Source organism: Lutra lutra, chromosome 8, assembly GCF_902655055.1.
Source record: "Lutra lutra chromosome 8, mLutLut1.2, whole genome shotgun sequence".
NCBI lineage: Eukaryota > Metazoa > Chordata > Mammalia > Carnivora > Mustelidae > Lutra > Lutra lutra.
The window spans coordinates 128,703,412-128,727,391 of record NC_062285.1 but is presented as its reverse complement, the minus strand read 5'-3'; the positions used below and the strand labels follow the sequence as shown (position 1 = coordinate 128,727,391).

The 23,980-nt window shown below is 48.8% G+C and overlaps 1 protein-coding gene across 1 annotated transcript in view; it reads left to right on the top strand.

Annotated features, from left to right (window-relative positions):
- Nucleotides 1-23,980, top strand: part of NUAK1 (NUAK family kinase 1) — a 70,724-nt gene that overhangs the window by 10,655 nt on the left and 36,089 nt on the right. The window contains exon 2 of the mRNA XM_047740955.1: nt 21,727-21,847. Coding sequence (XP_047596911.1) covers nt 21,727-21,847 — 121 coding nt within the window. The remainder of the gene's footprint in view (nt 1-21,726; nt 21,848-23,980) is intronic.

The window sequence follows — 23,980 nt, the reverse complement described above, 5'->3', positions numbered from 1 at the left end:
CTGGGAAAAGCAGGACATCCCGTTGGCTGACATCATGTATTGTAGGTACCCCGGTGTTGAACCTCCTTTCCTTACCTATAAATCGAGGAGCCGAGACAGACTGGTCTCCAGGCTCACAGGAAGAGAATCTTGGGATTCATGAATGAAACGGGTGAAATGTAGATTTCATTTCCTGTTGCCTGGTTTTTGGCAGAAGGACGCATGTTGCAGGGGAAGGGAAGTATCTTTATTTCTCAAAACTCTTTTCAGGTTGTCTGGTGCAGGCTTTGACAAGTGTAAGGAGAGTCTCTCCATGTGGAGTGTCAGCCTGCCCTGGGGAGGCTGTCTTACTCCCAGGCTCCTGGTCCCGTTGGATGCCCTTCAGATCAAGGCAGGCGGTGCTTTTTTTAAGCACGTCTGTGAGGTGGCTTCTGCGCTAGATTCTTTGTGAGAGAGAAGACTCTCCCCTTCCAAGGACCTGTCCGTTTTCTCATGTGTGAGATGGGATGGTGAGAGTAGTACATGCCCCCTAGGTGGTCCTGTGGATTCAGGGACGGTGCCGAGAGCAGTGTCTGTCACGTAGCCAGTCCTTGACAAGTGCTAGCTGTGATCATTCAAGGTTTGGAGGTGGGCTAGCTCATGTTCTGTGCAGTTTCTTGGAGGGAATATTTGCTTATTCCTAAAATACCTAGCATTTCTAGGGCTTTCCATGGGTCCCCGTGAGGCCAGAGCCCATGGCTGCCTCTGCTTTTGGTTGTGACTTTGGCTTTCCCTGGAGACAACATTTTTTTCTCCCCGTGGCTCTAGCAATGATGGGAGTATTCGGCATCCTGGGGGGCAGGGGAGGGGGTACGGCTCAGCTCCTTCATCCTGGAGGCAAGACTCGAGGGTTGAGGAAAAGACGAAGGAAGGTCTCTTCCCAGGGCAAGAGATGTTTTTGGCAGCTTCATTTAAAAGGAAGACTGACTCATGGGTTTACTACTATTTCATCCTTAAAGAGGAAGACGATCAATCGATCAAACTCCTTTTTAGGGAGCACTTCATTTTTGCCAGGCCTCGGGGTAAGTGCGTCATCTGCTCTCCTCGCTGACGTCCTTGTCATCCTTAGAGCCATTCTATGGGAGAGATGCTACAGCTATTCCCACCAACCGTGGAGGGAACTGAGGCCCAGGGCCCCACTCTTCATCACCTGGGGATGATGGTAGGAATTTAACTCATTTCTGTCTCAGCTCTCAGCTATGAGCCTAGACAGCTTACCAAGAAGGAATGGAAACATCTGCTGTCATTTTTCCCTTGTGGCAGGTGTTCCTTCTGCCTCTCCCACATGGCATTTAAATATGTATTCAGATAGTTGATGAACGTGTATGCCAGGCACTGTGCTGGGCACCGGGGAGACGATAAGGAGCATGACACAACCTCTGCCCGAAGGGGGCTCAACCACCTCTTGGCTCTAGAACTTTCAGCTCTCCCTGGTTATTTCAGATTCCAATTTTTGTGGCCTCCAGTTACCCGTCTTAGCTGGTCTATTTAAGGAGACTGATTCCCTGGTGTGTGTGTGTGTTGCTTTAGTCTGTTGGAATTTCATCCCTTGGCCTCAAGTACATCCCTCATGCACCCTTGACTTTCTCAGAGTCAATTAAAAAAGTCAATTAAAAAAAAAAACTTAGAGAAACTCTCAGTGGTCCTAGACGCCAAGGAATTACCCTGTAATAATGGTTCTTGGTAGAGCTGAAAGTGAACTTTTCCTTCAACTAGCAGAAGAGGCGGGAGGGAACGGGCCAGCCCTCCATTGATTGGGTGAGCTCCAAGCCCAGCGTGTGAATGTGTCTGGATGGAAAGGCAGGGCAGGGATGTGCTCACTCTAGGGAGAACCCTACCTTGTTTCTTCCTCATGGTCAAATGGTATCTCTTTCCCAAGAAGAATCAAATGGGATGTTCAGGGAGGGAATGGGTTGGTGTGCAATGGGTATGCAAGCAGCTGGGAACAGAAATCCTAGAGAGGAGAGGAATTAAGGGGAAATCTCCCCTGAGTCCTGTGCGTCTGCTTGAGTGTGTCATCCAGAATGGATGGAGGGTTCTTTCCCTAACGTGTTAGTAGCAGGAAACCTTTATTGAGTGACCAGTGGATGCCAGTTGCTGTTCTGAGAACTTGACAGGCCTTCTCTCCTTCTCTCCTGTAACATTAGGATGTTCATTTTGAACATGAGGAAGAGGAGTTTTAGAAAGTTCAGGTGACTTGCCCAAAGTCTCAGAGCTGGGATTTTGGGGCTGGGCTATCTGATGCCAGGGTCATGGTCATAACCACTGGGTTCCTTTAGCCTTTCGTGGGTCTGGGACCTTGGAAGCTTAGACAACCCTCCTTCTTGGCTTTTTACTTGCACGCTGGATGGTAGGTACCCATTGAACCCAGACTTAAGGCTCAGAGAAGTTGTCTCCAAGCTTGTGAAAACAGTAATTGGAGGAACTCTGTCCCAAAGTCTCAATTATTCTGTGTCTTAGTCATTTACGTCCTCCCAGTGCCAGTTCAGGGCCTGGCCCACAGTAAACGCCGTTAATACGCTGAGTGGCTGTGGGGCATCTTGAGTTTGGGGGTGGTGTCAGGAGACTTGGGGTCAGTCCCCTCATGGCCACAACTTGAGCTGCATGAGCTGGGGCAAGATCCATCCCTTTTATAGCGTCGCCTAACTCATCTGTGAGATGAGAGTTCTGGGACCGATTTTGGTGTCAGGCTTCATTATTCACTCAACAAATATTTGTTGAGGACCAGCTGTGTGTCAGACGTTGCTCTGCTCTGGGTGAAAGGGGAGAGGGACGGTCAGACGACGGGGTTCCTGCTCTCCCAGAGCCCCCTGTCCCGCCTCTTCCAGAGACTGTACTTGGCGAGTCTTCAGGTCCTGTCCCCGCATGACTCCGATGCAGCCGTCACCGAATCCTCCCTTGCTCGTCTTCTCGCGCTGGAATACACGCTGCCCCCGGGCAGGGGTTTTTATTGCTTTCACTTGTCCATGTATCCCAAGTGCCTGGTCCAGTGTCTGGTGAATCAGTGTTGCCGACACATATGCATGCGTGCCTGGGTGAATGATTCGGAGATCCCTCTTGCTCACGAAATCTCTGGATGTGAACATTCTGGGGCTAAAGCCCAAGAAGAAAAGGAAGGAGCAAAAGTCCCCCTTTTTCCAGGAAAAACACCGTCTTTCAAAAGCGAGATGCAGCCAGGACTGGGAAGGAAGGTTTATTATCTCCGCTAGCTGCGGGACGAGGGAGTGTAGCAGGATTCCCCCCATTTGTCATCTGGTGATGCTTTTTGCAAACCACAGAGAAAACAAAACAAAAACAAAAACTCTCCCCTTCCTCCCCCCGCAGCTCTCCTCCCCCCATGCTTGCTTTATTTCAAGCAGAAAGAGCACTTGCTTCTTAAAACAGCTCACGAAGGAAAAAATTATAACAAATATCTTCCATTTCTCTGGTGGCGGCACAGCCTGAATTCCTTTCAGCCCCACAATGAGTTCTAATTTTATGAAATGTTTGGATTAGCCACCAATTTTCCGGTGGAATTTAGGAGGCTTGTATTCGTACTTAGGCTTGAAGCGGAGAAATCTCATAAAATCCATGCCGTGTCTTGGGCCCAGTGGGACGTTCTAGCCAAGGACAGAATGACCGACCATCCGCAGAGCGGCGGAGCCGAAAGAGATCTCTCTGGCAGCTGTGGGCAGGCTTTGCGAACCACGGTCCCTGGGGCTTGGCCGGGCTGCATACCTCTTCCAACTGATCATGGGCTATAAAAATTCCAGCCCAAGTACAATGCCTTGTACCTGACCTTGTTCTTTCAGTCCTTGGAGCTAGAGAACATCAGGGCATCTGGTAATTGGGTGAGAGGCATTTGATAACACATGGTGCTCTAAGCACACTGCCCGCCCCCCCCCCCCCACCCGCCACCCGTAGGAAATAATGCCTGTGTTATCATTTCCCATTTCCATTTCTTCTTCTGCCTCTAGACCTGCACTGTCTAACAAGGACATGACTGGCTGTTAAAATTAATTACAATTAAAATGAAAACTTCAGTTCCTTATTTACAGTAGCCACATTTAAGTGCCTGATAACTCTTTGTGGCCAGTGTCTTCCTACCAGTGGGCAGGGCTGAAGAGGTCTTTTCCATCTTCATAGAAATTCTGATTCGAGCTGCTCTCGGTGCTGAGTTTAATGACAGGGGCATGCTGCCCTTTACTTCGCTCTATTAGTTCCGTTCGCAGCACTTTTCACTATCTGTAATTAGCAATCCCATCTATCATCTTTTCTGTATCTGGTGTCTAGAACACTGCCTGGCATGTTGTCAGCATCCAGTAATGATGTTTAGAGTGAATGAATGAAGTCTGACTCAGCATTGCTTTGCACGGGCCTTCCACAGAGTGGGCCTTCAAAACACTGAAGGAACACTTCGAGAGTCACCTAGTGTTTGTCAAGCACCTGCTGTGTGTCAGGCATGGTATGAGGCTCTGGGGGATACAGACACAGATCCTCTAGCTTAGCCAATCCAATGGTTCTTAATTTTGAGGGGACTTGTGGCTCTCCTGGGTGTGCGAGTCAAAATGTACCATCTCTGGCATCTGCCCCAGAGAGTCTGATCCAGCTGGGCTGGGGTGGGATGTAGGGAGACCTGGGAATCGGCAGCATTTGAAGCAGGCTACTCAAGTGAATGTGATGGGATTGGTCCATGGTCTGCACTTTGGGAAACACAGCTGTGGCTGTGGGCACCTGGGAGATGCAGTAGGGTAAGCGCCCGATCTTGGTTCTGGCTCAGGTCGGATCTCTAGAGCTCTTGTGAGATCGAGCCCTGCGTTGGGCTCTGTGCTCCGCGGGGAGGCTGCTTAAGATTCTGTCTCCCTCTCCCCCTGTCTTCCCTCCTCCCCCGCTTCTCTCTCAAATAAATAAATGAATCTTAAAAAAACCAAAAAACAAAAAACAAAAAACTCATCTCTGGACAACGGGAAGCTCATTGCTGTATTTATCTGGGGATAGAGCACCCCACTTTCTTTAGTCCACACCTTCTTTCGTGATAACCAGAGGGCCCTCACACCTTCATAGAGTGGTCTGAAGTTCATAGAGGGGTTCATAGAGTGGGCCTGAAGCGTGAGGTGTCTTTGTCTCCTGTCCCTTCTATGGAGTGATCATAATAGCAAACAATTGCATAGCAGTGATTGTAGCTGGCTGTAGCTTATGTGTGTTAAATCATTGACCTAAACTCATCCTCATTGTAACCCTGAGATGTGCACACCATGACTATCCCCATTTTACAGTGGATACACTGAGGCATAGAAAATTAAGTCACTTGCCCACACCTGCTGTGCTCATAGGCAGGATCCAAATCCTGAAATTGGGTGACATTGCTGCTCACGGTCACTGGGCTTTGAGTAGCTGCCTCCTGTGAGTGTTGGATGGACCTTCATATCCTTTTCTGCCAGTTCCTTGGAATCAGAGTTTAGGTGTGTTTATGCAGTGCCTGTTTAGAGAATTAACACGGATGGACGTTATGAGCTCTGTTGATCTACACATGCCCATCCCTGGCCTTAAGGAACAGAATTAACTCATTCGTTTGGCAGACATTCCCTTGGGCCCACTACGTGCCAGCTCTGTACAGAGAGACTGGCCTTTGGCCTGATCTGCCCACAGGTTCAAGGCTGCACCTGCGTTGACTCCGGTCCATCCGATCCCGCTGAGGGCAATTCCCACTACACTGCTGGTTCTCGGTCCTGGCTGAGCATTAGAATAACCTTTTAAAAGCTCTCTGGGGATGGGGCCCAGGCACCCGCATTTTAAACCATCCCTTAGGTTACTGGCTGGCGCATGCTGAGTGTAGAGGTCCGAGGTCTGCACTCCTGAAGACGCCTCATCGATGCCTGGCCAGGTGGGGACCTCACCCACGGGGAGGCAAGGCCCCCCCCTCGCCAGCCCCCAGCCTTGCCCCCGGTATGCTTGCTTTCTCTGGGGAGGACTGGTGTGTCCAAAGCCATCCGCCTGGATCTGGGCCGGGACCTTTTGCTCCTGTTGCATCAGAGGCTGCCCGTAAATGCAGCAGCTGGCTTGTTTTCTTTTTAGGCCCCAGTTGTAGCGACCTTTGTGTGTCTGTTTATTTCATCGAAATAATTCCATCCTCCAAAATCAATTCCCTGGGGGCTACAGAAGTACATTTGGAGGGACTTCTTTCAGTGGGGTGACCTGAAATGTCCTCTCGAAAGCGGGCCCAGCTGCTCCCCTTCTCCCAGCCCCTTCTCATGCTGCCCCCGACACTGTCCTCTCAACCTCTCAAGATTTGGAAGGTCTCATTGGAGTCGTTTTCTTACTTATGTATCTCTCTGCATAAGGCCTCTTTGTTAACTACAATCGTAAAAGCATTTTGGAGCACTTAGCATTGTCGGGACCCCTGTGGGGTATTTTCTGTGTTATCTTCTTGCATTTTGCCTTTTCTTAGCAGTGAGAAATGAAAGAAAAGTCTGAAATCTGGGGCTTTTTATCCTTAGGCTGGAAGGGCTTACAATCATGTCACGGTTTGCTAGCCTTGCTGGAGGATGAGGAGTTCCATGGGCTGTAGAGGCTGCCATATTGGGGCAGTTGACTTGGCTGGGATGATGGTGGGTAGATAGTCGGCTGACTGGACAAGAATGCTGTAGGGAAAGCAGAGAGTAGCTGAACAGCTCCTAGCGTTGAACCTGCCATGAGTCTCAGTCAAAGAAATGGATTTATTTTGGAATTCTTTTTCAAGTGTACGTACACTTTCTTTCCTTCTTAAAACAAAATACATGAACATTAGACTCTCCTTGATGTCTTTGGGGAATTTCTCCTAACTGGTCCTCAGAACTTTATTTTGGGGTTCTCATTTCTGCTCTAGTCTGTCTGTCTTCTCCCTCATCAACTTTCATTCCTTTCTGTGACCCTTTTAAAGGATAGAATCCCTCTTTCTCGATAGCAGAAATAATGCCTGCCCCATACTGAAAAACCCACAAGACATGGGGAAGTTAAAGATGGAAGGTAAAAATCAGTTGTCCTGTCTTGGTTCTGTGAGTGAGGCTCCCTCTGACGGCTTTCTCCTTCCATTTTTCCACTTCCCCAAAGATTTGCTGTGACCAAGCTTATTATAAATATTAGTAAGAAAAATTGTGGGTTGCCGTCTGTGGGGACTCGGGGCATGGATTCAATGACATTTCTTGGGTGGCTTTTCTAACAGTTTATTTCCTTTCCTCTTATAATCTTCACAGCTGAACGGGCCCTGACCATGAGTCTCGTGAACTTCCGTTTTTCTCATGTGACAGGATGAGCCGTTGTGGGGGGAGTAGGGCCGGCCAGGGTCACTTGGGGAGTACATTTTCCATTTCCCCATCTCTTACCTGTGTTTTCGAGTGTGGCTTAGAGGGTAAGTGGCGTTGGAACACAGGAGACACCACTGTATCTGAATGATGAAAACCAGGAAAAACCTACCTTTACCTCAAGGTGGCTCAGATGACCGATTTTTTGAAAACTTCTTCCTTGTGGGAGTGAGAAGCAGGACGTGGCCTCCTGTTCAGCAGGCCAGACCCACTCTCTGTTGGAACATCAGTCTTCGATTAATTCGGAGATGGACTCAAAAACACACTTGAAAGCAACTTGTGTTATTGGCCATACATAGCTTACATTTTATGACCTGCTTAAAGATGCAGGGAGCATAAATCTTGGGGAAGACTGTCTTATTTACTTGTTCGTCTTTTCTGCAGATGGGATGCTTACATCAGAGCCGGGCTGGCCTCAGATGTCTGATCCTGGGCATTTTAGCTGAACTGTATGAGTCCATTAAACAAATGTAAGGGTTTTTGGGAAAGAAGGGCTGTGTCTCAAACCAAATGTCTTACATAGAGAACATCTGGGAATATTGGTATTTGTGTGTACAGTACATCAGAAAGCAGCTTGGTGGGGCTCGGCTGGGATGTTTCTGGCCTGCGGTTGCTGGGTTTGACAGTTTTGTTGTAGGGGAATGGTTCTTATGAAGTGTTGCCATAAAGGCGGTGCTCGATCCAGGAAGGGGTGTCCTTGTTTAGCCGCACATCCAAATTGTTCTGATTAGCTCCCCGGCTGGATCGTCCACGAAATTTGAACAGTCTGATATCTGAGCTAGTTTCCCCCCAGGCCTAACTTCCCGAGGAAAGAAGCATCCCAATGTCGGGACGCAGGGTGTTCCTTCCTTATCCTGCCGTTCTGGGGATTTGATGGAATCGTGGGAACAGTTGTGACCCCACGGAGGCAGCATTGGCCACAAAATCCAAGTACCCCCTTGACCATTGGGTATGGCCTTTATGACTTGTGATGTGGGGAGTCCCTTTTTCTCAGTTTCTGTTTTCCTTTCCTGAAACACGAGGAGCCTGTCTCAGGGGCTGGTGGGGCAAGTACAGTTAAGTGGGACGAAATTGTATGCATAGTGCCTGGGGGTCATTTACCCATCTGGGTCTTGCATGCCTGGGTTTGCCGTCTTCCCCGCAAGGATAGAGATGACGTGGACTAGAGTGGAATCCGGGGTATCATCTGGGTAGGTCGTCTGACTTTAACAACTTCAGGTACTGGGCCAGGTTGGTGGCCTGAGTGGGTGGGTGTTTTCATTCTTACGAAAGTGAAGACTTGATTATTATTATTCACTTGATTCGACTCAACAACTATTTATTGAATGTCTGCTGTGGTGCCAGACTCTTTTGTAGATATTGGGGACACAGGGATGAACAAGGCACTGTAGGCTCTGCTTGTTATGCTTGGTATTGACTGTGAATGACCCTCCCTTTGGTTGGATTATATGTTGACTGTGATTTAGGTCAATTGGACAAGGAGTAGAGTATTAGTGTGCTCTGGCCAGATAACAGAATAGCACACACCGAGTGGTTAAATAGCAGAAATTAATTTCCTTACAGGTCTGGAGGCTAGAAGTTCAAGATCAGGCTGCCAGCAGGGTTGGTTTCTGGTGAGGCCTCTCTTCCCAGCCTGTAGACTGCCACCTTCTGGCTGTGTCCTTACATGTTCTGTCATGGGTATGTGAATGCTCCTGGTGTCTTTTCATCTTCTTCTTATTAGGACACCGGGCCTGTTGGATCAGGGCCCCATCCTTATGGCCTCATTTACCCTTAATTACCTCCTTAAAGGCTCTGCCTTCAAATAGAGTCACATTGGGGGTTAAGGCCTCAACATATGAATTTGGGGGGGACACAATTCAGTCTATAAGAACTGGTAAATATAGATATGAACATTATTTGGCAGAGAATATGGCTAGACTTTCTCTACTTTCCTGCAAGATAGGTAAAAAATAACCCTACTGAACCCCCAACCAGCCCGGAAAAAAAAAACCCAAAAACAAAAACTAAAACTAAAAGCAAAACTCCATAACAATTTACTATGGTTTTATTTTGATGCAAGAGGAAATTATTGTAAAAATTACATCTGGATGGTCCCTGAAGATTGGCATTTTGACTTGTACTAGTCAAGTGAGACATGGCCCATTTCGTGGAGGAGGTGACTGAGTGTAGAGTGGAGGAGGTGACTGACTGTATGTAGGTGACTGAGTGTGAGCAAAGGGGACAGTGCAGATATGTCCTTTTTAGGGATGGAAAAATGAATGAGCAAAGTGAGACTCAATTTTGGTCTTATTTAGGACTGTGAGTGAAACACAGAAGTAGAAATGGCAGGGGGTGATGCACAGAAGGACTTCTTAGGAGGCCCCAACTCTGCATACCTAAAACAGTTCACGATCTCCCCAAAAGACACTTTGCTGGAAAGGGTCTTACAGTCCTAGAAAAAGCATCATCTTGGCCAAACTCTATGCTTATGTGTTTGCCTGTTGGCTTGAGGAGGGTGAGATGTCTTGATTGGTAGTCTCCTTGTCTGTGCCAAAGACTGTGTATTTTCTGGTCCAGTCCCCCATCCCACCTGCTCCCAGGAGCCTGCCCTGACTTCTCTAGCCCCAAACATAGCAGGTGCTTCCCTGCTCAGTAGTCTTGTTCTGTCTTCCTACGCTGACCCATTGACGTCTTCTGGTAGAACTTAGGGGTCTTGGTTGCTAGTGACAGAAATGGACTCTGTGACTCATGAAGGAGAAAGTGAACTTGGAAAGCCTGGTGTATCCCAGAGGATGAGGCTGGGGAAAAGACAAAACCCAAGGAAGCCCCAGGGAACTAGTTCTTTTCAGAGATTGTTGTTGGGATGAATGGCCCAGCCATTCTCAGACCACTCAAAACTCAATTCTGGGGAAACAGCCTCTTCTTAGCCCAATCCTAGGATCATGGGCCCACCTGTTGGCATTGGGAGAGTGCTTTAACTTGACTGACATTCTCTTTTAAAACTGCATGTGGTGGGATCCCCAGAGCAACGTCAGAGTGTTCCTATCAGTAGAAGGGTGAACAGGTGCAGGGCAGGGAGAAGCTTTGATGTCCACCGCCCTTTCCAGTAGGATTGTAAGCCCCTTGGAGGGAATGTCTGGATCATGTCCTACAGGGCGTAGATCAGTGCCTTGTCCAGAGCGGATTTGCCCAGATTGCTTGCTGGAGAATTGACTCATGATTGCATCATTTTTAAGGACACACCTCTCAGACCCCTCTCCAGCTCCGCCTTTTGTCCAGTTGTGTGGGCTGACCTCACAGAGAAAAGCAAGCAACACCAATGGAGGTGCTTTTGAAGATGGAAGCAGTTTAAAAACCAGCTTAAAACAAGACTCAGGGCGGAGACAAGGTGTTATCTCCAGAGACTCGAATTCAGCCCCTTTTTATCAAATCCCCGCACTGAGCCAGGCGCTATGGCACCTGCTTCGTGGGTGTGGTCCAGAGCTTAAGAATACTGTTATTGGGTTTTGTGTGACCCAGCTTCCCTACTTGTGAGTCGTGTACCCTGGGGCAAGTTACATCACCTGCCTCAGACTCAGTTTATATTCATGGAGAAGCAGAAATAATGTTTCTGCAAGAATTTAACGAGGGAAAGGTTGAGCAACAGGATGGTGCCCAGTGCCTGGCTCACAGTCAGGGCCTGATAGCCTGTAATTATTAGCATCACTGTTAGCTGTTGTTGTGAATTATCTCCCAGCCTTCCGCAGTGGGTGCTATTCTTATCTCCATTTTATTTTTTTAGGAGCTTATAAATGATGGAAATTTATTTTTTATAGTTTCGAAGGGTGGAAGTCCATGATCAAGCACCCAGAGGTTCTGTGTCTGGAGATGGCCCCCTTCCCGGTTCATAGATGACCATCTTCTCACATGCCCTCACTTGGCAGATGGGACAAGGGAGCTCTCTGGGGTCTCTCTCCTAAGGCCACTGATCCCGTTCATGAGTGCTCCAACCTCAGGACCTAATCCACCCCTGAAGGCCCCATTTCTAAACACCATCATATTTTCTCCGTTTTAGAGATGAACAAGTTTGGGCTCAGTGATTTCAGGGTAAGTAGGGATTCAACACTTGAGAGATGAGTGAGTAAAAAAAGACCCAGTGGCAGGTGGCTATGGAATAATAAGATGTTCTCCTGAGGTTTTCCAGTTTTTTAAGGGTCCTTCCTCTCCAGCCCCAGCTTGAGATATTATTGACATAGGATGTTTGTCAGTTTAAGGTCTTTGGTGCAATGATTTGATACATTTCCATATATTTGCAGTTTGGTATATTGCAAAATAATTACTACTATCAGGTTAGTTACCACTTCTATCCTTTCACCTAATCGTCATTTTGTGTGTGTGTGTGTGTGTGTGTGTGTGTGTGTGTGCACATGCGTGGTGATAACATTTAAGATCTACTTTCTTAACTTTCAAGTACCTCAGACAGTATTTGTTAACTGTAGTCATTATGCTGCACCTGAGGTCCTCACAACTTAGTCAGCTTAGAGCTGGGGGGTGTGGTGCCCTTGGACCCACATCTCCTATTTCCCCCACCCCATAGGCCCTGGCACCCACCAGTGCACTCTCTACCTCTATGAGGTTGGCTGTCTGAGATTCCACAGGTATGTGAGATCATACAGAATTTGCCGTCCCCGTCTGATTTATTTCACTTCGCAAAATGTTAAGGGTCCTTTTAAACACTTGGAGTCCATTTGAGCCATAGCTTCTTGGCATCTACTATGACAGAAATGGTCTCTGTGTGAATGGTGACCAAGGTTAGGGATGTGGACCTGTACGTGCGTCATGGGGACTCCTGGGGGGGGACAGATAAGGAGGAGCTGTCAGTTGACAGTTGCAGATGATTGGGTGTGGAGGGGTCCCGGCAGAGAAAATGACAAGCACGAATGTCAGGGAGCGCCTCACTCTCCACCCAGGCCATTCTTTGGGGTTCTCATAAGAGCCACAGACCCCTGCTCCGAACTCCGTGAGGGTAGGAACTGAGTGGGTGTTGGATGAAGGTCACAGAGCTAACCTGCCTCATGGGGTGGCCGGAAATGCCCGCTGGGGACTGCGCATGCTCCTTGGGAGTCCGGCTGGCATCCCCTGGGACTGTGCCTGCGAAGCTGGAGGAGCTGCTGTGACAAGCCAATCCGGACAGGTTTGCAGGGCAGGTCATTAGTGGGCTGATAAGCATCAGGGATGGGGGGGTGCGGGATTTTGCCCTAGGGCTCTGGAGCAGGGCCCAGCCTGTTAACTCTCTGGGCAATGGACAGTGAGAGCTTCCTTTGGAAGGAAAAGAAACTCTGGTTTGTGATGAGATGCTGAAGGAGGCCTCCAGGGGGACAGATCACAGCCAGACCGTTGTTCCTTACCTGTCCAGTGTGTCTTCGCACACTCTCATTGCCACGAATCAGCTTTCCCAACAAGGGTTTCGTCGGGATAAAAATAACATCTGAAGAATCTTCCCTTTCACTTATTTATAAAATCATCCACAGTTAAAATATGCAATATAATTTAAAGCCACACTTTTTTTTTTTTTTGCATGTTCCTATATATTTTACCATCTTAAGAAATTTAAAAAAACTTTTTTTCTTTGTTCTGCTCACCTGGACCAGCTAAATTCAATGGACTAATTTTTTCCCCCTTTGGAAAACTAATTTTGGGTCTTAGATCTTCTCAGTCCCTTGTTCATTGTTCCCAACGTCAGTGACTTAGTAGCAGCCTGAAGTTAATATTTAAAAGCAGTGTTTTCAGTGAATTAAGAAATAAGGGGATAAAAACTCCCCAAGTATGCATACTCACGTGTGATGTTTGGGCTGAATTGGAGTGAATACCATGTCTCTGGCATGTCTGTGGGAGGACGGCCCCTGGCATGCCAGGGAGGTGTCGTGACGAGAAACGAGTCATAATTTGCCAGCACGCCTAGGGGTTTCTGTCATTCTCCATGTCGTCTTGTTCACAGTGCGGCAGTCCGGGCCCCTGGCTGTGCTGGGGCTGGGCCTTCCAGCTGCATGGTAAATCTTCGGGTGGCAGTTTTGGTCCTGCTGTTAGATGTGGCTTGGGAGTTGGTGAGCACCCCTAGCCCGGAGTATCAGTCCCAGACTGGGGGTCCAGTACTGCTATTAACTCCGTGAACACGGGCCTGTGCTTTAACGGTCCCAGGACTCAGTTTCCCTACCTACAAAGTGAGGGGTTTGGGATAGACCATCCCGAGGTCCTTGCAGCTCTAACATCTGCTGATTATCATACCTTGTACCATACGACTGTTTGCCTTCTCCACCCTCCATGCTGCAAGCAATCTATGATCCCCTCCCCCCATCCACCTCATGGGGCTGGCACTGTTGACATCCTCATTGGCAGAGGAGGGCACTGAGCCTCTGGCATGCTGGCCTGGATACCTCCACACAGGGGCACCTGGCCAAGTTGCTGTGAGCGAGGACAAGGCCAAGGTGCTGATGTGGTCTCTCAGCCGTTCTGGCCGGGGCTCAGCTGGGCTTGGAAGTTGATAAATAAAAATTGCACAATTCTGTGCTTATCCAGGCTGGGTTATGAACCGCGTCAGAGCAATCAGATGCTACCAGTGGAGGCTGTCCAGTGTCGACCCTCAGGTCCGGCCCTTCCGCTCCCATCCCCAGGACAGTTGGAACCTGGAAAGAAAAGCAGCTGCACTGTAGAATTCTGAGTCGGTGTTGCATTTGGCTTTCGGAAATGTGAAAGTCCAAAAGTAAACAGCTGCTTGGCCGCTTGGGTTCCAGCTAAACAGCCTTACGAATTGAGTCCCTCTGTAGGCACTGCTGTTGCCTGGGTCCCATCTCTTGTGCTTCCAGAGGAACTTGGCGTGCCATGGGCCTTGGGGTCATTTATTGTGGGGGATGCCTGGAGAGACTTCTGGAGGATCCTGGTAAGAGGAAGCTCCTTGAGGTCCAGCCAGATAGATCTTTTGGTCACAGAGCCGGCCGGACAGGAGGCTCCAGGGCTCACTTCCTCTCTCTTCCTTTGGAGATATTGACGTTTTTCTTCCTTTGGAGACATTGATGAGGGGGGCCCTGGGTTGAGTGCAGAGCGTGGGGAGGAGACCATTATCAGCCAGGTTTTGGGGCCTCACAGCAGCCACAGGCCCACACGAGCAAACTGTCCCCATTTGGGGACAAACCTCCCATTTGCCAGGATTAAATTAAAAAACAAAATAAAAAATAAATAAATAAAAATAAAAAAATAAACAAACAATAAAATTAATTAATTAATTAATTGTCACAGAGTCCCCCTCAGGGAAACAGCTTGTTTTTAATTCCCCTCTCTAGGGATGGACAGTTCATTAATTTTCATTAATCATCTCATGTTTAATACGACTGCGCAGTGTTTAAGTTATAGAATAAGAAGCCATCATGCCGCAATTTCTCCGACGGTTCGCAAACATCAGAGTGCAGCAGAGTCCCCTGGGAAGCTTGTAAAAAATGCTGTGCTGGAATTCAGTAGATTATTGGGGGGGGGTCAGAAGCTGCATTTGACAATCAGCAGCCCCAACCCTCAGATTGATGCAGGCCGTGAGCTCAGCACTCTTTGAGGGAAGGACTGCTCTCCCAGAGAATCAGATCATGTGCTTTGAGCTGGCTCACTGCTTGCTTTTGGCATTGACACTGTTGTGAAGTTTTCATGGGCCTTTTTCTTTTTTTTTTTTTTTCCTGCCACTCCTTTGATTCCTGCCTGGTCAGCCGTGGCCACTGTCTGGTGTTTACAAACCCCGGCTTTGTACAGGGAGTGTAAATGTGCCCACAGTTTTTGAGCCATGAATTCCACTTCCCTTGTGGCATCACCCCATGCAATAATGATGTGCTTAACCCAGGTCTTGAAGAGGGGCTGTGGGGATAAAGATAAAGATGTCCCGGCCTCTCTGAGGTCCTCCTGAGCAGTCCCGTCAGATAAAAATCTGATTTGCTATTCAATTCTGGAAATAGAACACATTAAAAAAAAAAGATTTATTTATTTTCGAGAGAGAGAGAGAGCAGGCAGAGGAGAAGTGCAGGGGTGGGGGAGAGGGAGAGAGAGAATCTCAAGCAGATTCTCCGCTGAGCGTGGAGACTGACGCGGGGCTCGATCTCCAGACCCAGAGAACATGACCTGAGCTGAAATCAAGAGTAGGACGCTTAACTGACTGAGCCACCCAGGCGCCCTTGAGATAGAACACATTTTTCACGGCGGGAGAAGAACCAGTCAGGCCACATCACCTCTGATGGGGAGTTTTGGGAAATCGAGGCTGGAGAACCACCTCCAACAGAGGATTCTCTTTTCAGAATCTTTGATAAGGTCCAAGGGCTGCTGGTGGTGCACGGTAGATGCCGTTCTTTGAAGAAAAAGCTCTTTCTTCCACACGCCGCACTTCCTGGCGTCGGGGTGCATCTCCTCCGCGCCTGTTTCTACAACTCTTGGCTCCCAGTCTGCTTCTGTCTAAAAAAACATCCATGTAATGACATGAATCAACAGGCCGGAGAGGAAGAGGCCCCTGGGCCCCGTGGAGGAGTTGGCTTGGGTCCCTGTGGGGTCGGTTGCATCATGGCAACTTGCTTGAGTGTTGTCCCGAGTTGGCCAGGCTCCTCGCAAAGAGCTGGAGGTCATTTAATTAATTAGGGCTTTGGCTGCAGGCTGGCCTCCTGGGTGGCATTGCTGCGGTCATGGCCACGCACAGCCTTTCTTGTGTGGCTGGTGTGGAGCTGTGTCCTGCCCTGAACTCTGACCGTCAACCAGACGCGAGCAGGAACCCCTCCACCGGCCTCCAGCCTCATTTGGCAGCTCACCTCCGCTGCAAGTGGCCTCCGGGCCCCTCGGTGTGCAAAGATCCCCAAGCTGCCTCTGCCTCCGTGCCCCGCAGCTCCCGTGGAACGTGGCCGGGGGTGAGATCACACCTTGTGAATGGCAGGGAAGCTGCCAGCTCCCGTTGCTGGGATTAGAGTGCAGACTTGTTCCTACTAAGTGATGCTAATGCTGTGTTTCCTGCATTTCTTCGCTGCTACTCAGACCCGAAATGCTGCCTCCTCGCACCTCACATCTGACCCTATAAAACTTCACCTGCTTTGGAGGGGTTCCCATCACAGCGAGTTTTGGAGACTCTTTAAGATCCATGGAGAGATTCTGTCACTTGCCCTGTTGCCATCCATGCCAGCTTCACCCAGAGCTGCTAGAATCAGCAGCCTCCGTGGAAGTCTTAGCTCTGTCTTTCACAACCTGTTTGAGTTTGGGCAGTATTTGTCTTTTCTGTATCTCAGTTTCCTCCCCTGTAAAATGGGGTTGCAGTTAGGATTAAATGAGATAAGCTCCACTGATGCATAATTGACGCTTAAGAAATGCTAAGAATCTTGCCGCTGATTTTAAAATGTGGCTATGTCCTGGCCAAAGACAGAGCACTAAGATCTCGCCCCTCAGACCGGCTTCACTGTTGTCACAGGAAACTTGCTAGGAATGCAGAATCCCAGGCCCCCTGTTAGACCTTTGGACTCAGAATATGCATTTTAACAAGGTGTCCATGATCCCTGTTTGAGAATCAGGGTTCTAGGATGCTCCCCGCAGGCTGAGAGATGGCAGTGACTAAGCCTCGTGGGAGGAGCTCTGGAGGGAAGAGGGCTATGCTCTTGCTTAGAGGTAAACACACAGCCTGTCCAGAACTACCCCCAGGCCCCAGAGCAGGCCAGGAGGATGGCTGGCTGCCCCACTCTCTGCCGGCAGACAGGCAGGCAGGCAGGCAGGCAGAATTTTAACCCGCTCTGGCCTCAGTACAAATGTGGGGAAGGAGAGGATGTGTGTGGGGCATGGTGGGGGCGAGGCCTATAAGATGATTTTCTGGGGCTCATCACCCCTGAAACGCGGTCCAGGACCCCATATCTTCCAGGCCTCATCTATCGTCACCACCGTTCAATAAACACCTACTGTGTGCTGCTTTACTCACATCATTCCCACTCCTTATAACAGCCCCAGGAGGGGGTGGGGTGGAGGTGGGGGTTAGGAGGGGGTTGGGGGACCATACTTCCTAGCCCCCTTTTGCAGATGAGAACAGATCTGTGATGCTCCGGCTCCCCTGAGGTCAGCTAGCTACTGCCTCCCAGATCCCTGCCCAGCCACCAAGCCCTTAACATTCCTGGCAGCCACAGTGGCAAAGGACGCCAGGCAGGGTGCAGAACAGGTGATTCTTCCAAAAAGGAAAAAGTGCCCTGTAGGGAAGAGGAGGCAGGGCCTGCTCCCTTTCAGGAGGGCTGAGGGCTGGCTGGGCTGAGCGCACCGCTTAAAGAGGCAGGGCAGAATTCACAGGTCCCCCGCCAGACCTGCTGGTGCATACGGTTTAGACATTAAACTCTAGGGTGGCCTTATTTAAAGGCAGACCATTTTATAAGGTGCGCGGTGCTGTCTAGACTTGGGAACATTTATGAATGCGCTGTACTGCGTGCGAGTTCCCGTCACTTTGCAGGCAGGGTGACATCTCTTTGGCTCCTGCGGCAACAAATTGGATTTTTTTTTTTTTTTTTTTGGAAGGTGTATGATTTCAGACATTTGGTAATCTCTTTCTGCTGGGCCTTTCTTTCCTTACCTCTATCTTTCTTTGTCGATGTGGGTGAGGACTGAGGAAAACTGAAGAGGATGTTTTCTCCAGAATGCCCATACCTCTCTGTGTCTGTTCGGTGGCCTTTGGCCACGAGGAAAATTATGTAATTATTTGTGTAATTTTTGCCACCACCCCTCCTCCTCCCCCTAACCTTGAGGGCTGGGATGGAATCTTGTTGGTTCTCTTCTGGGTCGTGCCAGTGCTGTGCTTGGTACCTGGCTGGTGTTCCAAAGAAAGAAGTGAACAAGCAGCCCAAATCCAGAGATGCCGAAGGGGGTATCTTGAGACAGACTTTTGATTCGAGTGGGAATCTCTTACTCCCCTCTTCACTTAATCCTCACAGGAGTACCTCCTTGGTGGTTGAGGAAACTGGAGCACAGAAAGGTTATGCAACCTGCCCGGGGTCACACAGCGGCTAGTGGGCTAGTGAGTGAAGTGGGCTAGTGAAGTGAGTCCTTCGGGCAGGACTCAAAGCCGTGCCCCTGTGCCCCTGACCGTTAGGCAACCCTGCTTCTCTGCGCGCTGGCTCCGATTTTCCCTCAACCTCATGAAGCAGGTGCTACCTTACGTTACAGCAGCTACATTTATAGATCTGTCTCCTTTTATAAACGACTCTTTAAAAATATGACAACCGTTCTTAACTTTCTGGGTCCTCCAGAAACAGGCCACAAGCTGGATTGGGTCGCAGGCTGAATATGCAGCAAACAGAGAAGCCAGAGAATTTCATGTGGTGCGACAGGCCCCCAAGAAGATAAAGTGGGGGACGGTGTGGCGAGAGGGGTCAGGGAGGTCCGCGGAAGGCATCCCCGAGCTGGCGCCTGAGCGAGGATATGGCGATCTGGGGTGTGAAGGGCCGGGCTGCTCTTCTTCCCGGTGGTGGTACAGTGTCCGAGGTTTGCCACTGACGGGCTCTGCAGCCTTGGGCGCGTCAGCTCCCTGCTCCTGGGAGTCGAGCTGAGGGTCTCGCCCTGGCTTTGACAGTTACATGGCTCTAAGAGATTTCTAGCATTTGTCTCCGACTGACTTCCTCCAACCCTTTGAGAGCTTGTTTGGAGGTCCTAGCAGGGGAGCGCAGCTACTCGTATACCCTTGACCGAAGAACAGTCTTCTCCTCTATCGGGGAAGGTCGTCCTCTTCGACGGAGCGCGCAGCTTCGGGAGGGACGCACATGGAGCGGTGAGGGAGGAAGGGGACACCCGCCTAGCCAGCCAGATCAGCCGAATCAACCCTGGCGATCAATGGGGTGACAGATGTCGCAGCCAGATTGCCCTCACATCCCCTCCAACCCTTTGAAAGAAGGGGCAGAATGAGCCCTCTTTTACATTGTCAATAGAAGATTCATTGCAGGAAGAGGGAAGTTTTTGTGGAGGGGCAACGACCATGGTTATTACCATGGAGCCCTTTTAGTTCCTCAGCACCGAGTGGGGTTTTATTAGAATGTGAACACTTTCCTTTTCATACTGGGCTGGAAGCATCCCCCTGGCAAACGTGCCCCTGCTCCTCTGTTGGGGGGAGCTCACTGACAAGTGAACTTCTTTTCTTACCCATCCTGTCACCAGCCTCCCCTGACCCTGGAAGGGGAAAGAATTTATGCCTGTTGTTATTTGACAATAGGGCCTCCTGGAGGCCAAGTTCAGCCTGCTGCATAATCCAAGGGGTGGTTTCTCCCCTAGCCCGTCTTCAGTTCCTGGAGGAATGCAGGAGCCGATCCAACAGCCGCCCACATCCTCCAAGGCCTGTGTGTGTTCGCTGTCTGCTTCCTTCGAGAGCAAGCTCCCGGGATCACAGTCCCAGCTCAGACAAAATAAAGCCTGCCAGTCATATCTTTACATTCCACTTCAGCACAGGGAAGCTTTTCTTGCTGCATACAGAATGGGGCTCCGGGAGGGGCTAGAGGGTGGCTTGAGCCCGGCACCCTAGTGAAAAGGGCCTTGAAGCTGGAAGCTCATTCATCTCTGGGCAGCCTCCTTTTATGCAGGTTCAGGAGGCTGAGGGAGAACGGTGCTGGCCCCTGGGTTTACAGCCCAGCGTCCCGTGTTTCCGCTCTGCTTTATCCATTCCTCGGTTCTCCTTGCAGTAGGATGCCAGAGAAAAACTAAGCAGTTTCCCAGGGTGCCTGTCTAAGGGTGATGTCTGAGTAGGGTGGTCCTTCCTTTTTTGCTCCGGTTCCACCATCAATTCAGGCATCTGGGCTCTCATAACCTAACAGCAGACATCACCCCAGCTTCCTCCTCCCCTCCCTCCTCCCTTGTCCTCCCCTTTCTGTCTACCTAACACCTGCCCACCTGCTCACACTAAAGCTTTTCTCAGGCCTACCTTGTGCCAACCCAGAGTTACACACTGGAGATCAATGTGTGAATTAGATCCCCAATTAAATCCTCGTAGAGCCAAGTGACGACGTGAATACTGATTTCATTACAGCTGGGGAGGGTTCTGCAGAGGAGACGTATGGGGAGCTGCCCATCCATTTCCCCCATTTGTTGGGAGGTCAGCAAGCAGCAAAAACAATAATAATAACAATGATGATGATAATAGCTACCCAGTTCTTACTGAATTATAGATGGACCGACTGTATTTTAGAAATGTTTCCACGTATTGTGCTTGGCGGCGACCTGGTCTAAGCCAGGAGATGCTAACGATCACAGATGGGAGTGCGTTCCCTGGGAGGCTGATAGGAACCTGTCTTAATCCAGGTGTGACGGTGGCCTGGTGGTAACAAGGAGCACTTCATGGCTTTGTGGTCTGGGGGATGCTCTAAGAGCCTTTCATCTAGGAGAGGGTGGTCCAGGTGGGAGCTGACATCACAGGAGGACCACTTCGGAGGGGACTAAGCAGGCTTTTGGACCTGGGCACACACTGATTGGCAGGCTTCCTTGTTATCCATGGACACCTTCCCCTTCCAGAGTACTTTTTGCCTCCCTTAGAGCCCATAGTGAATTAAATTACGAAGCAACTTGTTTATGAGCGAAGATGAATCCATTGGCAAACTCGTTCTTCCTTATTCGATTCCCATTGTCATTTAATGCTATTTTGTGTATGTGTTTCTTTTGAGTAAATGCTCTGTGCGTTGGCCCAGGCAGCTCTCTGCAGTTCAGCTTTGCAGACACTGGCACGGGGATCAGCTGGGCCTGGGCAGGGAGTCTGTGTCCCTCCCTTTGTTTTATCCTGATTTTTCTACAGCAGAGACTTTTGGTCTCGTCATGTGTATCCAAGGTCCTTGGGCAAGAGGAAGGGTGAAGGAAGGATTTGGCTGCTGAGCAATTGCACAAACACAATGTAGGCTGGAGTCTTAAAACCGAACGTTTGAGCAGAACTGGCCTCGAGAAGCCCCATGCAGGAAAGCTCTTGTTAGCCTGCACTGTGGCAGCTGCCCGGTGGAGCAGAGTGACACTGATTTCACCCACCCATGTTTAATCATCGATACCTTGTAAACCGAGCTCTCCCTTTCCCTTTTTTTTTTTTTAAAGGATCAGGATTCCTAGAGTAAATGGATCTGGCCAAGTGAAGCAGCCTGTGCTTTATGGAAAATAAAAACAAAAACAAAAACATAAAACCCCCTCAAAAACAAAAAAAACCAACCCAGCGTCCCAAACCCTCGGCTGTTGAAACCCAATGTTTTCTGTTGTTGGGAGAAGGGTGTTTTTGCTATGAAAGAAAGATGTGCCGGGGGTATTTCGAAGCTTTGTTTTGGTTATTGTCGGTTCTGCCAACAAGTAACATCTGTATTTATTTTCCAAACTCCCCCAATGGCTGATTTGCATCTGTTTAGTTCTCTGGGTAACATTTCATTTCCTGACTTTATAGGTTGCTATAAAATCCATTCGTAAGGACAAAATTAAGGATGAACAAGACATGGTTCACATCAGACGAGAGATTGAGATCATGTCATCCCTCAACCATCCTCATATCATCAGTATTTATGAAGGTCAGTGATTTTTTTTTTTTTTTTCACCCGCGTATCAGTTACCATTTTTCATACCATGGGGCCTGCCAAGATTTTTAGGTAATTGCCCTTCTGGGCAGGAGCCAAGTATTTTTCCTCATGATGCAAAAATAGCTGGTTGTTATCTCTCATTTGGTTACCTTGCATGCAACCAGACACACGTAACACAGCTCACTTTGGTCATAAAATAGCTCTGGCTGGTGCCTTCTTCTGCCTTCTTGCCAGTTCTTGGCGGTTGCTAAGCAACCTGCCTTATTAAAAGCCGGTATTCGAGACAGCCACTGTTTCTGAAAAATGGCAGTTTGCTGTTGACCAGGGTCACGGTGGAGCCATTGTCAATGTCGCTCCCCAAGGCAGATGCCCCAGTGGTGGAGTCATGAGTTACTCCAAGTGGAGGCTCTTTGAGTTGGGAATTATCTTTGAGCAGGTCTGGGAAGTACCAAGAAAGAAGAGGGATCTCTTGGTGGGGCAGATGCTTCTCCACTGGAATCCGAGTTGTAGTCAGTGTTTGTAGGAGAGGGGGGCCTGGAGAAAGTTACAAAAGCTCTCGTGCTTCAACTCGTTACTCCTTCCTGGGAAGAAATAGCGAGTTTAAACTTCCTCTAGCCTCTCTTTCTCTCTTTTTTAATGTCTGTAAAAAAATTTACTCAAGCAGTATGTGTTTATTGCAGAAATGATTGAGATACACAAGTTAAAACTTCAAAATAGGGGCGCCTGGGTGGCTCAGTGGGTTAAATCCTCTGCCTTCAGCTTGGGTCATGATCCCAGGGTCCTGGGATCGAGCCCCGAATTTGGCTCTCTGCTCAGCGGGGAGCCTGCTTCCCCTTCTCTCTGCCTGCCTCTCTGCCTACTTGTGATCTCTGTCTGTCAAATAAATAAAAAAAAAACAAAAAACTTCAAAATAATTTCAGTTCTAACCTCTCCTGCACCTTTTCCTATGTCAATAAATATTCCCTGTCAGGACATTTTAAAAGGTTTTAGAGCCTTCCACTTATGGATGTACCATAATTTATTGGATCTAATTCCTTTTGTTAAACATTTAAGTTGTTTCAAATTTCTGGTGATTATTAGGAGGGCTTTTGTGACCCTCCTTGTAATCATTTTTATATTCATTTCTGATAATTATTATTTTTGTCTTACAAAAAATTTTCTAGGCTTGGACTTACTGAGTCAGAGTGTTTCTCCAGAATATTTTTAAATATATGGTTGAGTCAGAAAATGAACCTATTTTTAACTTGGGCTCATCATAGTATTTTAAATTATGGTCTGATCATAATATGTTACACAGTAATGGCTAAGAGGAAACCAGATGGTAACCTACAAGTTTTTCTGTTATCTATCTTAACTTCTCCTTCTGGTTCCCTGCCGTTTTTGGCCATTTTTTCCCCCCTGTTGCTTCTATTTTTGATCCTCATCTAGAAGTAAATGTTGGTGACAATTTTTAGCTTGATTTCTCTAAAGCTCATTTTTGGAGCCCTTGGGGAGAGGGCGCTCCAGGGAAATTTTCATTCACTCAATCATGTATTCATTTCACAAACATCTCTTGTGGGGATTCTCAAAGTGCAGTCTCTGAACCAGTAACATGCATATAAATTGAGATTGATAGAAATGCAGATTCCAGGGCCTCACTGAAGACCCACTGAATCAGCAGCTTCCAGGGTAGGGCTTGGTCGTCTGTGTTTTAACAAGTGTGGGGACCACTGGTCTACCAAGTGACTGTGTCTGGTTAAGCATCGTGTTCAATGTGGTTAGAAACTGAAAGAGGGGCGCCTGGGTGGCTCAGTGGGTTAAGCCTCTGCCTTCGGCTCAGGTCATGATCTCAGGGTCCTGGGATCGAGCCCCACATTGGGCTCTCTGCTCAGTAGGGAGCCTGCTTCCTCCTCTCTCTCTCCTCCTCCTCCTGTGATCTCTGTCTGTCAAAAATAAATAAACTCTTAAAAAAAAAAAAAGAAACTGAAAGAGACAACAGGCTATGGACCTGTATGTCATACAAGGCATGACAGAAGACTGTTCTGTAGATAGGCAAGCAACGTATTGGACCATGGAGTTCTGGAGCTCAGGAGCTTACAGACTGGGCCTTGAAGGAGTTATTTTGAGGAAGAATTGGAGAAAGCA